The sequence below is a fragment of the Tympanuchus pallidicinctus genome, unplaced genomic scaffold (assembly GCF_026119805.1).
Source record: "Tympanuchus pallidicinctus isolate F22 unplaced genomic scaffold, pur_lepc_1.0 scaffold3, whole genome shotgun sequence".
Classification (NCBI taxonomy): domain Eukaryota; kingdom Metazoa; phylum Chordata; class Aves; order Galliformes; family Phasianidae; genus Tympanuchus; species Tympanuchus pallidicinctus.
The window spans coordinates 59,066,323-59,081,337 of NW_026294747.1; the positions used below are offsets into that span (position 1 = coordinate 59,066,323).

The 15,015-nt window shown below is 60.6% G+C and overlaps 1 protein-coding gene across 6 annotated transcripts in view; it reads right to left on the reverse strand.

Annotated features, from left to right (window-relative positions):
• Positions 1–15,015, reverse strand: part of AGAP3 (ArfGAP with GTPase domain, ankyrin repeat and PH domain 3) — an 84,438-nt gene that overhangs the window by 37,358 nt on the left and 32,065 nt on the right. For 4 of the 6 annotated variants that reach the window (XM_052696536.1, XM_052696535.1, XM_052696534.1 and 1 more), the window contains exons 7-9: positions 12,029–12,156; positions 5,949–6,104; positions 2,529–2,621 (exon numbers count right to left, since the gene is read on the reverse strand). In XM_052696536.1, the coding sequence (XP_052552496.1) occupies positions 2,529–2,621; positions 5,949–6,104; positions 12,029–12,156 (377 nt within the window). Of the gene's footprint in view, positions 1–2,528; positions 2,622–3,707; positions 3,827–5,948; positions 6,105–12,028; positions 12,157–15,015 lie in introns of those variants that run through there. The other 2 variants (XM_052696537.1, XM_052696533.1) reach the window with 2 other exon arrangements.

The following is a 15,015-nucleotide window of genomic DNA, read 5'->3' on the forward strand; positions in this document are numbered from 1 at the left end:
AAGGGGGCTGCCTGGTGGGGGCTGGCAGTACTGCAGAGACCTGTAGCACCCCAATATCCCTGCACAGTCACCCCACCCTCATTCCACAGGGTGCAGGTTGCTGGCCTGTGTTCTCCATTGGGAACAAAGCTTTGCATCCTCCTGAGAAGCTGTGGGAGGACCGTTTGGTTCAGGCAAGCAGGAGAGCTGCAATTCCGACTGCCACAGCATCTCAGGAGCAGGGCAGCTCCCCGAGCACTTTGCACTGCCCCAGGGCTGGCAGCTCCAGCACAGTGCTGCAGCACAATGGAGCCCACGAAGGAGGAGCAGCTCTGTGCCCTGAGGCCATCTGGTTGGGAGAGCACTGCTCCCCAGCAACCCCACAACTGCTCCGAAGCACTGCAGCTCCAGCAGCCTGGCCACAGCCCAGCAACACACAGATATGGGAGCAGGCAGGGGAAGCATCCTGCTCTGAAAGGCCCCCAGCCAGGGAAGCAGTGGAAGAAATGGTAACGAGCACCATGATCACCACAGCAGCCAGGAGAATAAGAAAAGCATCTGCACCTCCCAAGAGCAGGGCTGCGACCAGCACACAGCTGACACTGACATGCTGTGCTGGGGCTGTGCACGCTGTGCCATGCTGGAAGTACAGCATCCCCACGGCTCTGCCCCTGCACTGCTGCCATCCCCAGCACTGAGCTGCCCTGGGCAAACCTACAGCAGTGCCACCACACGCAGTGCTTCACTGCAGTGCAGCCATCCTGCAGCAGCACACTGACTGGCCGGGGAATCCCAGCATGGTTTGGGTTGGAAGAGACCCCAAAGCCTCCCCCAAGCCTTAGGGACACCTCCCACAGCCCCATCCATGGCCTTCAGCACTGCAGGAATGGGGCACCCACAGCTCTGGGCAGCAGTGAGAGGGCCTGGGTAAAGAATTTCCTCCTTGCATCTCACCCAAATCTCTTCTATTTAACTTAACTGATCCTCTGGTCCCCTGAGGGTCCCACCCCCAGCATGTTCCCACATGGATGCATGCATCCCTGCGCACACAGCTCAGCATGGGAACAGCCAGGGGCTGCAAGGGTGTGTGTGCATCCGTGCAAGAAAACCCTGGTGCCAACATCACCCAGTGACCACTTGCCCTCTCAACCAGCACTGCTGCTGCTCTCAGGCTGACATGCACACAGATAACCAATGCTTTGGGTCAACTCCCAGTGCCTCGAGTTTCCCTTGGGCCAAACAGCACAGCATGGCACAGCACAGCATGGCACAGCATGGCACAGCATGGCACAGCACAGCATGGCACAGTGCAGCCACTTCATAGAATCACAGAACCCTAGAGTTGGAAGGGACCTTCAAAGGCCATGTACTCCAACTCCCCTGCAATGCACAGGGACACCACAGCTGGATCCTGGCGTGGACCTTTTTGTCTCTCCCGTACTGAGGACTCCACATCTGGACGCAGTGCTCCAGGTGAGGCCTCACAGTGCAGAGCAGAGGGGCAGGATCACCTCCCCGGACCCGCTGGCCACGCTTCCTTCGATGCAGCTCAGGATACAGTTGGCTTTTGGGGCTGAGGACGCATTGCTGGCTCATGTCCGGCTTCCCGCCCACCAGTAGCCCCAGCAGGGCTGCGCTCAATCCTTTCATCCCCCAGCTTGTATTGGTAGTGAGGGCTGCCTCAACCCAGGTGCAAGATTTTGCATTTGCATTTGTCAGACCTCATGAGGTTCACCTGGGCCTGCTGATCAAGTTTGTCCAGGTCTGTCTGGATGGCATCCCGTCCCTCTGATGCTCTGACTGCACCCCACAGCCTGGTGTCATCAGCAACTTCTTGCTGCTCCCAGCCCTCAGAGCCCTCGGTGCTGCTCAGGGCAAAGGATGCACGGAGGCAGAGCACAGCGCAGGGCCGTGCAGGGCTGTGGCAGGTGTGGGGCACAGATGCCCTCTGCTGGAACCGCTCCTGCTGCAGCCCTGTCCCCGTGCTCAGTTTCCCGACAGGGAATTATTCTCTGTGCCCTGTCTGCACCCAAAGCCCCTTCCCGGGAGCTGCCTTCAATGCCTCACAGAGGCACTAAGGCTGGAGAAGACCCCTGAGATCCTCACACTCAGCCCCCACCGTGCCCACTGAGCACGTCCCAAAGTGCCACGTCTCCATGGCTCTGGACGCCCCCAGTGAAGGTGCGCCGGTACCCAGCTGCAAGAAATCGTTCCCACTGCTCAACCAGGCACAACGTGAGACCACCCCCCCTCGCCCTACTGCCGTAAGCTGCAGCAGAGGCCGGCCCCACCACGCTCCATCCTCTCAGGGTTTACAGAGCAGTGAGTCTCCCTGAGCCTCCTGTGCTCCAGACCGACCCATCGCCATCCCCATCCCCAACCGCTCCCACAGCACGGCGCCGCCGACCCCCACAGCCCCTCTCTGGTCACGCTCCAGAACCTCGGTGTGCTTCTGGCACTGAGGATCCAGCGCTGAGCGCAGCACTGAGGCTGAGCACAGGGGGATGCAGAGGGGGGGACGCGAGGGAACGGCGCGGGGAGGATCTCACCTGCTTCATAGGGATGGCCCTCCCGCTGCCGATGCTGTCCGCTTTGCACTCCGGCGCCTTCTTGTCCCGCTCCGCGTCGGCGCCCTTCCGAGACTGGAAGAGAAGAGATGGAGGTCGTTAGGGTGGGATGGGAGGGACGTGGCCCCGCCGCCCCTCGCGGGACAGAGCCCCGCGCTCCCGGCCCCCCGACCCCCGGCCCCGCAGCGCTGTCCTACAGAGCGGGGCCGCCTGCCCCCGGCACACGGACACGGCACAGACAGATGCGTGGGATGCGGTGAGCATGGATGGCAGCGGGAGAGCCGAGCGGTGAAAGGAACTCACACCTCTACCAATCCAACAGGTTTATTCCGGGAGCACACTTGCACCATACAAAGTAGCACGGTCACCGGGCGGACACCGGCCCTTACAAAAGAGCATGGACAGTAAATACCGATCCCACGGCCGGGGCCGAGCGCGGCGCCCGCCGGGCAGAGCAAACCCCAATAAATACAATATGAAGTGTACAGTCTGTGGAGCGGAACTCATTCAAAGTGCTTAGGACAGAGGGCAATACCACGTCATACACGGCATGGAGCACGACCAATACATTCAGAACCACGACAATGAGAGGGCAGCGCGGCGCCGCTGCAGCGTCCCACACCCGTCGGGAGCGCCCGTGTGCTTTGGATCAGAGGGGGGCGGCGGCCCCCCGGCCGGGACCCCCATCCGCCGGCCCGGGGCCCAGAGCAGAACAAAGAGATCGAAAGAGAAGAAACTAAAGAGCCACAGACGGCCGCCGTGCTGCGAGGAGAGGAGCAGGAGTCCATGCAGGAGGTGCGGCGGGGAGGAGGGAGCCGGGGGCCGGCGGCGCCCGCAGAGCTCCAAGCAGCAGCGAAGCGTCCCTGGGCCCGTCCAGCCGCACTCGCTGCCATCGCCGTCCCGGCGCCACACGTCGTCCCGTCCCGTCCCGGCCCGTGGGGTCGTCGCCCGGCAGCCCCACGGGTGCCGCCAGCATCCGGCAGGCCCAGCAATGTCCCGGCAAAGTGCAGCGCAGGCCGTCGCGGCGCCTCCTAGACTTTACATGGGGGGATTTAAAAGGCTCCTGCGTGTCTCCGAGGGGGGGACCCATGCTGGCTGGAGGGCGGGCGAGCCTCTAATCTTAGATCAATCCCAGTGCCCATCCCTTATCCGGCCCTGGAGAGGCAATGAAAAGTGAGAGAATTGGTACAGAGGTGCCGTGTAACCACCTGGATCTTCTAATTTGGAAGGAGTTGGAAAGGCCTTTTTGTTGATGAAAAGTTGGAAACAGTGGCACATATCTGCAAATATTGAAAGAATAAAGAGTTTGGCAAGTTATACTCAGAACACGGACACGAGATGCTGGGTGGGCGCAGCCGGACCGGGCGGCGGGCGGCAGTGGGGACGGGCGGGCACCGCCTCCAGCCAGCGGCCCCCCACGCAGCCCTCCCCTGCAATGGCAGGGCCCAGAGCAAAGAGGAGGAGAGGAGAGGACAGGAGGAGAGCGGGAGGAGGAGGAGGCAGGAGCCAGGCACAGCTCGGGCCGGATCGGAGCAGCGCGGGGCGCAAAGAGACCGTGCCCGGCTGGGGGACCCGGCATCGGGGGCACGGGGACAGCAGCAGCCGCGCTGCGCTGCCCGCAGGGAAACCAGCGGCACAAAGAGCCGTCCCTGCCTGCCTGCCCTGCCCCGCTGCGGGAGGAGGTGTCAGGAGCTGCTGCTGCTGCTGCCACGATCACACGGGGTGAAGACTTCAATGTGAGCCATGTGTGCGCCAGCACAGAGCAAGCAGTGAGCCCAGGATGAGCACGGGTGAGTGGCGCAGTGAGAGCAAGCTGGAGCCCAGAATGAGCAAGTGAGCAAGAGCTGCAGGAGGGTGGTGACATCCACAGCAAAGAAGCGTGATCCCACAGCGAGCCCTCCGCCTCCCCATGAGCGCGTCTGCACCGAGCGAGCGTGGCACCCGCAGGCTGTGAGCTGAGCGTGGCACCCACAAGCCCCGAGAGGAGCGACAGCGTGAGCATGAGCTGACGGCGAGTCCAAACCCGCGGTGAGCAGAGGATGGGTGGCAGTGCATGGGCGCACGGTGCACAGCAGCAAGCATGAGCGAGAACGGCGGGAGCGGGGAGTCCATCGGCACCGAGGGGCAACAAAAGCAGGACCACCACCAACAGGGGACCTCCGGGCACCGCCAGGGAGGTGTGGGCACACGGAGGGGACAGCGGTGAGGACGCAGCCATGCGTGCGGAGCCGTGGAGCCGCTGCCCTGTGCTGCAGGGCAGGTTGGGGACACAGAGACAGCGCGTGCTGTGGGGGCCAGGAGCACGGGCACAGATCTACGGGCACGGAGCTGGGGGCACGGGAGGGGAGCGCACAGAGCACTGGGGACCCCCAGAGAGGGAGCTGCCGGGACATCGCGGCAGCGGGGGGGATGTGCTCCCAGCACGAGGAGTTGGGAATTTGGGATGCCAACAGCGCAGGAGAGGGATGGGGTGTGGAATGCTGAGTCGGTGTGATCGGGGACCAGAGCAGTGGCAGCTGTTCACACAGTAACACAGTGCAACACGGACAATGGTTGGTGGCGGGCAGTTCCACAGACAGCAGACACGGAGTACGGAGCAATGGAGGCTGGGAAGCACACGTAGATGGGAGGAGGGCCTGAGCCTGGCACACGTACCGGGCACCGGGGGAGAGGAACGCGGGGACCTGACCTGGGCACGGGGACCGGGAGCACCGCTGCACTGACAGCACAGGGACGCTCGGGGGCTGCTGACAGCAGGGCAAGTGTGAGCAGGACCGCGTGCACGGTGCGTGCACGGTGTGAGCACACTGGAGGCGGGCTGCGTTCAGCCAGCCAGCAGCCAATCCCTGCACCAAGGCCCCGCGCTGCCCAGGTCCCGCAGCTCTGCCGGCTCCCTGCCGCCTCCATTCTCTGCTGCTCTCCCCGGCCCCCAGCAGACCCCACAGCACTGCGGCTGTCACGCAGCCGCAAGGCTCGGGTAGCAGAGCCAGGGGTCCAGGGCCACGTGCTGGCACAGCACAGCTGGCACCACCAGGGGGCACCGGAGGCTCTGTGCCACACTCTGGGGACACGGCTCCAAGGAGGAGCAGAGCTCACCGGTGCTGTGCGCACAAGGTGCAGCTGCCCAGCAATGGACGGGGAGCTGTGCTCCCTGCACACAGCCAACACGCCCTGGGCACACTCCTGCTGCGCAAGGAGCGGCTTGCTGACGCACGCCTGCGCACACACCAGGACCAGTGCTGTCTGTTGCGCCCCCTACACGTGCAGAAGCATCGCCCCCCTGCCCGCCCCTCCCTGGCCAGCACGGCCAGGTTCCCCGCAGCCTGGCACAGACAGGGGCTGCCTGCCCCTCTCCCGGCTCCGCAACGCTCCCAAAGCTCCTCCGGCCCCGGCGCTGCGTACCGTGAAGATGTTGGAGCGCCGCTTGGACTGCTTGCGGATGGGGGTGGGTGTGTTGGAGGCAGCGATGGTCTCGATCCGCAGCTCCCGCTGGCTGATGCTGGGGGTGGAGGGCACCGAGGAGGAGTAGTCGCTGAAGGCTCCTCCGCCGTTGGTGGCCTAGGGCAGAATGAGGCGGTGATGCTCAGCACGAGGCTGGCAGGCGCAGGGACCCCGCGCGGCGCCTTCCACCATGGGGCTGTGGCACGCGGGGACGCTGCGCCCCATGCACTGCACCTGGCACCGGGGGGGTGTGGGGAGCTGCTGCCCTTCTCCGCTTTTGTTTTCCTCCTGGAGGAACAGTAACATTCCGAAGCCAACAGAGACAAGCAGGGCAAGGACTCAGTGACATCAGCTGAGCCATCCACTCTCCAAGGCCCCTAGCAGGGAGCTGTGAGGAGCCCAGCCTCGTTGCTCCCTTCTGGGCTGAGCTGCACGCCACGAGGATGTGCACCCTGCAGCTCTGGCCCTGGCCCTCCCATCACACTGCTGTGGGTGCTGCCAGCTGCGTTCATGCAGTATATAGAGAAAGCCCAGCTGGCAGCACAACGGCCACCGCCTGCAGATGGAGCCCAGAGCCTTTTGTAGCAAGAGATGAGGCCTAGGAGCCCTGCTGCCCCACTCGTGCCCTGTGCTGGAGCAGGGGCTTGGAGCACCACGTCTGCCTGGAGACAGGAGAGTTTTTGCTACCCCAAATCCGGGACAGGGGGAACCCTGTCTGCTAACACCTCCCCAGGAGCTCAGCACACCAAACGTACAGGCTGTGCCAAGGCAGGGCTCAAGAGCAGACACACACAGTATGGGCTACCGGGGCCCAGAGAATCTGCTGCTCCTTGGTAATGCATCCATGAAGCTACGACTGAGGGAAGGAGTTCACACAGAAGGGACTGCAGAGTTTGAGCTCCTGCCCTAACAGCTGTGATAGATCTGATTTATGTGAGACGATGGACAACAAAGCTCCTAGGAAAAAATCTCACCGAATTGTGTTCTGTACTTTATACGCTCCTGTGACATTGCTTTCATTCCTTGCCTAGCCAGAAAACCCTCCTTCAGCCCCCAGCGTGCCTGGTGCTGGGCCAAGCGCAGGATGCTGCAGCCCCAAGAGGCAGCAGCCACCACCACGTGGGTCTGAGGAAATGCAGCTCCAGGGCTGCAGGAGAGATCCAGGGCCCATGCAAACCTCGGCTGTGGGAGAACCTGACAAGGAGACCCCCCACGTCCTGCTCCTGGAGCTGCTCCATCACCCCAAACGAGCACCCCTGGTCTCTACTGCCATCTGAACACACGGTGGAAGCTGAAATCTGAGCAAAACACATGCAGAGATCCTCCCCATTGGTGCGCAATGGGTGGGTGTCACGAACTGCAACAAACACTGACAGAACCCCGGGTTCTCAAGCAGGAAAGGGATCACTCAAAGTTCCCAAGTAGGAACCGTCACACAGAAGCAAGGCAGGAACAAGGAGCGAGGTCTGGGAAGGGCTCTGAGTGGAAGAGTGCAAACAAACAGCAGCCACTGCCTCAGCATCTGCACGGAACGGGGCAGGGGATGGGAGTGCGCAGATGAGGACAGCACAGGGCAGGGCACCACGAGCCCGGCGGGATGCTGGCACCACAGGGACACACAGCTGCTGCCCGCGCTGCTCACAGGGCTGTGCACTGCCTGCAGCTCGCACTGCTGAACGTGCACTGCCAGGCTCCGCTGGGACAACCTGCAGCAGGCACGGAAGGCTCTCGTTACCAAGCACAGGTGAACTGCAGGTTGCTTTTCGTTTCACTTGCAAACTTCACGTTCTCATTCCTGCCTCTCGTTACCCACAGCCCAAGCACTTCTGTATCTCAGCAAAGCACCGCTCACTGCGGCCGGGCTGCGACAGAGGGTTGTGCTGACCCAGCAGGGGGAGCAGCGGGGCCGGGCCCATCAGCAGCACCCAGCGACACAGAGCACAGAGGGACACGAAGTGCAAGCAGTGCTGCAGAGCTTGGGCTGTGCCCCTGCTCCTGGCTGCCGCTGGCAGAAGGACAAACCCCATCCCAAGCAGTGTTGACTCATCCCACAGCTGAGGGTACCCCTGAGGGCACCTCAGAGCCCCTGCAGAAAGATGCAGCAGATGTAGAAGCAGTGAGAATCAGGTGCAGCAGCTCTGAGCACTGCAAGCACCCACCGGCCTGTGGAACGCCTGCACCCTGCAGGCAGGGAACAGGATGGGGCAGGTGGGAGCAGAGGCCAAGCCAGGATCCCAAACCCATCAGACCTGCTCGCCTCGCTGCAGGGGCAGGAGCAGCACCGGCACCCCTGGGGCTGCAGGGCGACCTGAGCAGCCTGACAGCGGGTGCAGAAGCTTCCCAGGAGCCAGGGCCGGGGAGGGATGCTGCTGCCATGGCCCTGATGGGCACACTGTGCTCCAGGAGGTGCAGCTGGAAATGCTGAGCACAGCTGGCCCCTCTCTGCCCTGACGGAAGCAGCGCGCCCTGTGGCACTGCGCACCACTGTGGAGTTAAAGGAAAGACTCCAAAGCTCCAAAGACAAAATGAAACCAGGGCCTGCTTCAAGAACTGCATCATAAATCGAATCATCCCTCTGCAAGGACAACAACCCCCTCCTGCAGCACCGCTGCCCACGGGCACGACCCTGTGGGTGCAGAGAACAGCCAGCCTGGCACCAAGTGGAGAGATCCTCTGACACAATGCTGAGAACACTGGGGTGCACTGATACCTCTCCAGTCACTGCCATGGGCTGGTGTGACAGCTGGCCGGGCTGTGGGGTACAGGCAGCATCCATTTCCTACAGGCTCAGTTTGGCTTTCAGCACCTTCCAGAGCAGCTGGTCCCAGGACTGTCCCCAGCTCCTGCCTGCCCTACGCAGCCCTCTGTAGGGATGCTGGTCCCCATGTCCAGGAGACACAGCTGTCCCCGCAGGCACTGGGCACTGAACAGGACGTCCCCAGGCACAAAGAGGGGCAGTGCAGGCCATACTTGGCTGCAGTACAAAGTCAAAACAAAGACAAGACAAAACAAAGCTCAGAATTCACTGTCTGGCTTCTTGTCATCCTGTCTCTAAGCTAAATCCCGTGTTCCCGAATCATTCCTGGGGCTCCTCGTCTCTGCCTTGGTCCCAAGGGTCAGCAAAGGCCATAAGAAACCCAGAGAGAGCTTCTACCCTGAAATGGGAAAAGACAAAGCGGCGTCGCATCACTCCCTCATCCAGCCCTGGTGCAGCACCCCCAGCACAGCACACCGCACAGCAGTGGCTCTGGGCTCTCTGCACCCCTCTGCAGGAACTGCTGTGCTGCAGCAGCCGCTTGCTGCTCAGTCCTGGCACGTCCCCTCCCTCATGGGCAGTGTGCTGCACGCACCGACAGGGCTGCTCTGCCCGGGTCAGTGACACAACACCTGCAATGGACACAGTTTGGTTTCTCAAAGGCAGCTGGATTTGTGCTGGGGACAGTGGGAAGCAGATCCAGAACTCCGAGCCCCACTGGGAACGTGCGAACACTGCAAGGCACTCCGCAATCACTCACCAGCTCCTGTTCTAGGGAGAAGTACTTCTTGCGATGGAAATCTGCAAGCACCAAGGCACAGAGTGCTGCAGGGGGTCCTTGGGAACCCGGGGGGCTGTGGTGGAGCCGCAGAAGACCCAGGGAACAGCAATGAGCTTTGGTCCTCACTGCGGCCCCCAGGCTGGTCAAGTACAGGGACAGACAAAGCTTTGGACAGGCACAGAGCAGGGATGGGAGAGGGAAGACAGAGGGCAGAAGCTCCAGAAGGACACGGCCTCTATCACTGCTGCAGTCCAGCCAGTCAGGAACTACGTGTCGTTCAGAAAGGCCTCACAGCGAGCTGCCATTCCCTGTTGGCTCGTGCTGCATTACTTCCCTGTAACGGCTCTGCTTCCCACCAGATCTACCCAGGTCCCTCCAGCAAAGCCACAGGAGCACAGCAGGGAGCTGAGAGAAAAGGTTCTGTCTCCGGGCCCAGGAGCCAACATCCACCTCTACACAGAGGTCGTCTGCACACCGGGCTGAAAGGTGCTCTGCAGGGAGGAAAGGAAAGCAAGGAGGTTTCTGAGCAAGAACCTCGAACACAGCTCATGCCACGCCACTAGGATCCTCCTCTGATGCCCAAACTTTGCCTTCCCTTGGCCACTCTTAGATCCACCCCTTCTGTGCTAGCACCTTTTCACAAAAAGTGGTTTTCTTTCACATCTGTGTCCTTCAGAGGTTGGGTTTGGTCCATTTTGGCCCCCGCTTTTCTAAGCTGAACAAGCCAAGAGCTTGGCACCCTCCTGTGCACAAAGGTCTCTTCCACAGGCCTCCTTCTGCTCAGCCCAAACGCCCGCTCACGAGTGGGATCCCGCTGAGGAGCCACCACCACACACAGGAAGGCTTTTGCCCACTACAGAGACACGCTGACAGGCACAGCAGTGCCATCATTACTTTGTCAGTGTGCTTCTTTCATACTCTGGCACATGGAACACAACACGAAACGGCTCCTCCTTGAGGAACACGGCCTTCTGCTGCCTGCACCCTTCCCACACAGACTGCCTCCCATCTCCAGCAATTCACTGTCCCCAGTTTGCTAAGACAATTCTCTCGTCACTGGATGCACTCACACCTGCCTTTAACCTGGAGGCCTCCTGTCAGCCTTCCCAAGCGCTGTGGGTCCCCAGGCACGCTGCAGGACAGGGATGGCTGTGCATGTTTGCAGGCAGCTGTGCTCGCTGCTCCCACTGCAAGCTGCTGGACTGTGCTCAGCAGGCTGTGTGGCTCAGCAGCAGCTCTGCTGCCAGTGGGGCTCAGCATATTCACCTGCACACAGAACTCATGTGAACGGGCTGGAGCCCGACCTGGAGCACCAGTGAGCTGCAGAAATCCATACAGAGCAGCTCACAGTCCAGCACCACAAACCTATGATCAGGCACAGCACCCATATGGGTGTTTAAAATCCCTGATGTGAGATCAATCTCACTCTCTTCTCAGTTTCACGTGCCCCTCTGAGTCCTTAGCCACCCTCTTCCTCAAAAACCATCCCACATGTTGCTCACCAACAAAGCAGCTGAGGGATTCACACTGCTCCATCTGTGTCACTTCCCAGCACTCAGAGGACCCAGCTGCAGCCTTTGCTGCTCCCCAGTCTGACAGCAATGGGTCAGACAAACAGATTTAGTGAAGTCCTTATGACAGGCCCAGTGATTGCAACATAACATCCATTTGCGGATGCCCCATCTCTGCAGGCCAGGCTGGATGTGGCTCTGGGCAGCCTGGGCCGCTGGTTGGTGACCCTGCACACAGCAGGGGGTTGGAACTGGATGAGCACTGTGCTCCTCTGCAACCCAGACCAGTCTATGATTCTACGGTAACAGCTGCTTTGGAGCTTGCTCCATTGGCCTGAGCGCCTGAGGAGCAGCAGAGCCATTTCTCACCTTCACCAGAAGCAGCTCAGCACTTGCACATGCATTAGGAATTGTAACAAAGCCCCACTGCAGCAAGCAGGCTGCCAAGGGTCTCCTGCACCACCCCCCTGCTATGCCAGCCTGCTCTGCTTTCTGATCTGCTCCATCACCCATGCCGTGCCTGAGGAACAGCACCGTGCCCTCCTGAGCTCCCAGAGCACTCCCTTCTCCTCTGCACTACCCCTGGCACTGCAGAGACGTGCTGGAGGAGCCCAGCTGTATGCACACAGGCCAGCAGCCCCCTGGTGCCAGGGCAGCAGGACCAGGTGCACTCCTGGCTGCATCACAGACCCCTGCTCTGCCAGGAGCTCCCTGCACACAGCTCAGAGCTGTGCAGCAGCTGCTCCAGGAGCACCACACAACGTCTGCAGACGTACAGCACACGCAATGGCTCGTACTGCAGCCTGACACCAGTGTCAGCAACGTTCTGGGCTACGGGCTGATGCTCCAGTGAACAGCTGCTCTGCCCTCCCAACAGCTACTCCAGGGCTGTGGTGCGAGTGCAGAGCGAGGCTGAACGGTCTGCGCTGTGCAGTGAAGGAGGGGTGGGGAGGAGCACGTGGGGTTCCTGCCTTCCCCTGTTCCTGTTTCCCACCTGGTTGATGTGAACAGAAGGGATGGAGGCTGCGGAGACAGACGAATGGCTGGGTGAGTTGGGCAGGGACTTGCAGGGACCGATGGAGAGCTGCTGCTTCTTCCTCAGAGCCACCACCTTCTGAGCCACTGGAAGAGCAGAGAAAAGGACAGGGTCAGAGACCTGAAAGCCACTTCGCCCCTCAACAAATCTCTGTAGAGCTTCAGCAAGACCCAAACCCTCCCCCTGCCTGATACCAACTCCTGGGGCTCAAACTGCAGCATCCCATAGTAACAGAGGAGATTTCTGCAGAGCACCCAAACTGCCCATCCCCATCACAGTCAGCAGCGCTGCACAGCTGCAAGGTTTGGTACAGCTCCTTTGCAATGCCACACTGAGCACCCAAAGGCCACCACTCTCTTGGGTCCCATGCAGAGCACTGACTGCGCAGCCACACAGAGCCCATGACCCCCTGGCAGTGGCCACAGGAGCCAGGGACAAACTGGGCAGCCTGGGCAGTGCCACCTCCCTTGGCCAGGGCACACGTGGCCCTCAGCTCTCCAGATGCTCCAGAAATGAGCATCACAAACGGCCCTTCATTCCTTCAACCTCACTGCCCGATGCCAAAAGCCCAAAGCTGCATTTCAGCCTTCCCAATCTCCCAGCCAAGGAGCACAGCATCAGCCGTGGCTGCACGCCGCCCCTTCTGCCCCTCTGCACACTGCTGGCCATCCCTGCAGTCACAACGAGGAACTTTTGGGAGCATCACATCTCCTGACCAGCATGTTTCACACAGAACCATTAAGGTTGGAAAAGACTTGAGACCCCCACCGTTCCCACCAACCACATCCCCCAGTGCCACATCTCCACAGCTCCTGTCCACCCCCAGGATGGTGACCCCAAACTCCCTGTGCAGCTGTGCCAGCACCCAGCTCCTCTTTGGATTCCAAATTGTTCTTAACACCCAACCTGAGCCCTCGGCACAACCTGGGACAACAAACAGCTGCAGAATCCCTGAGGCTGAAAGTGGCAGAAACTGCTGGTGCAGCAGCAAATTCCCACCTGCTCCAAGTAAACAGAGGCTTTCCATTCAGCACAGTGCGAGGCCTCCAAGGAGAGTGAACAGGAGGTGAGTGATGGAGAGGGGAGCCCAGGCAGGACCCAAAGGCTGCAGCACAGCCCTGTGCATCTCGAGTTGGCTTTCACATCGCTGCTCACTGAGCAGAGCTTCTGCTTTTCCAACATCACAGGACTCAATTCTTCAAGGATGACCTGCCACCCTCATGACTGTGCCCGAGGCCTTTTGCTCACCAAGGTTTCTCCCCTTGCTACACGGAGCTCTCAGATATGCAACCATTGCAGCCATCCCGGCGCAGAACCTCTGTCCAGGTACAGGGCTGCCACTGGCCAAATGTCACCACGGTGCTGCAGGACTGGTTGGCATCTGAGCACCTCACGTGGAGTGTTACAGCAGGGAAGGCAGCAGTGCAGCATGGCTGCAGCTCTCCCTGTGCACCTGCAGGGTCAGTGCTCAGAAACAGCACCGAGACAATCACTGCCAAAGGGCTCTCCACAATCTGCCCTCCAGCCTTTGCTCCAATACAGAACAGCAGGGACTGGGAGGGGCCTACAGAGATCGTGGAGTCCAACACCCCACAGCAGAATCCCTACAGCAGGTTGCACAGGAAGGTATCTGGGAAGCTCCTGGATATCTCCACAGAAGGAGACCCCCACTCCTGTGGGCAGCCTGGGGCTGTCCCAGGGCTCTGCCACTGAACAGTGAAGCATTAGTGCAGAACTCCCTGTGTTCCAGTTCATGCCCATGAAACACTGCTGAGACGAGGCGTGAGAGTCGAGGCACCTCCATGCTGATGATTCTCGCTGCTGTCCTGGCATCCTCTAAGCTCTCTGAGAGTTCTGCATGTAGAACGAAGCTCCTTAACCCTACGCCTCCAAAGCTAAGCAACCAGCAGGCGCTGCTCCCACCCTGGCAGGAGGGAAGGCTCTGCACTGCCCGCCCCTCCAGGCACCCACAGCTGCCATTGCCGAAGCTCTGATGCCGCAGCTGGGACCTTCCCACAACCTCCCTGTGCTCAGCAGCACCGCACGTGGGGCTCCTGCACAGACAGAGCCCTGGGGAGGAAGCATTGGCCTCAGCCTTTAGCTGGGCATCACCAGCGGTCGCACCAGGCCCAGCACAACCTCAGCGTGCTGCCCAAGGGGACCAGCACTGCATGTTGCACAGGGCAGCACAGAGCCTGCACCTGGACCTGATGCTGCACCTGGACCTGATGCTGCACCTGGACCTGATGCTGCACCTGGAACGAGGTCACAGGATCACAGAAACACCAAGGCTGGAAAAGACCTACAGGATCATCCAGTCCAACCATCACCAATCGTCCTCACTAAACCACGTCCCTCAACACAAAGTCCAAATGCTCCTTGAGCACCTCCAGGCTCGGTGACTCCATCACTCCCTGGGCAGCCCATTGCACTGCCTGACCACTCTTTCAGAAAAGCAGTGTTTCCTAATGTCCAGCCCAAACCTCCCCTGGCACAGTTTGAAGCCATTCCCTCTAGTCCTACCAACACCAATGAGAGAGGTCAGTGCATGCACTGCACAGCATGGATATGTGAGCAAACTCAGCAAAAGGAGCAGCAACCTCAGGTTGCAGATCTTCCCTTCTCCACTGTGGAACCTTGAAGATCGCTGAACCATAGAATGGTTAGGAGGAACTTCACAGCCCCCACAGCCCCACACCAGGTTGGGCTGCCCAGAGTCCCTCCATGGCACTGGGGCGTCGCAGCGGCTCTGGGCAGCGGTGCAAGGCTCTCATTGCCTCTGGGTGAAGAATCTCCCTCCACCATCTGACCCAAACCTCCTCTCTTTTAGTTTAATACCCTCCTTGTCCCATCAGTTCTCTGCCAGCCGGCAGTTGGTCGTTATCTGTGGCTTTCTCCCCACGTAGGTATTTAGCCATTGTAATCAAGTTACTCCTCAATCTTCC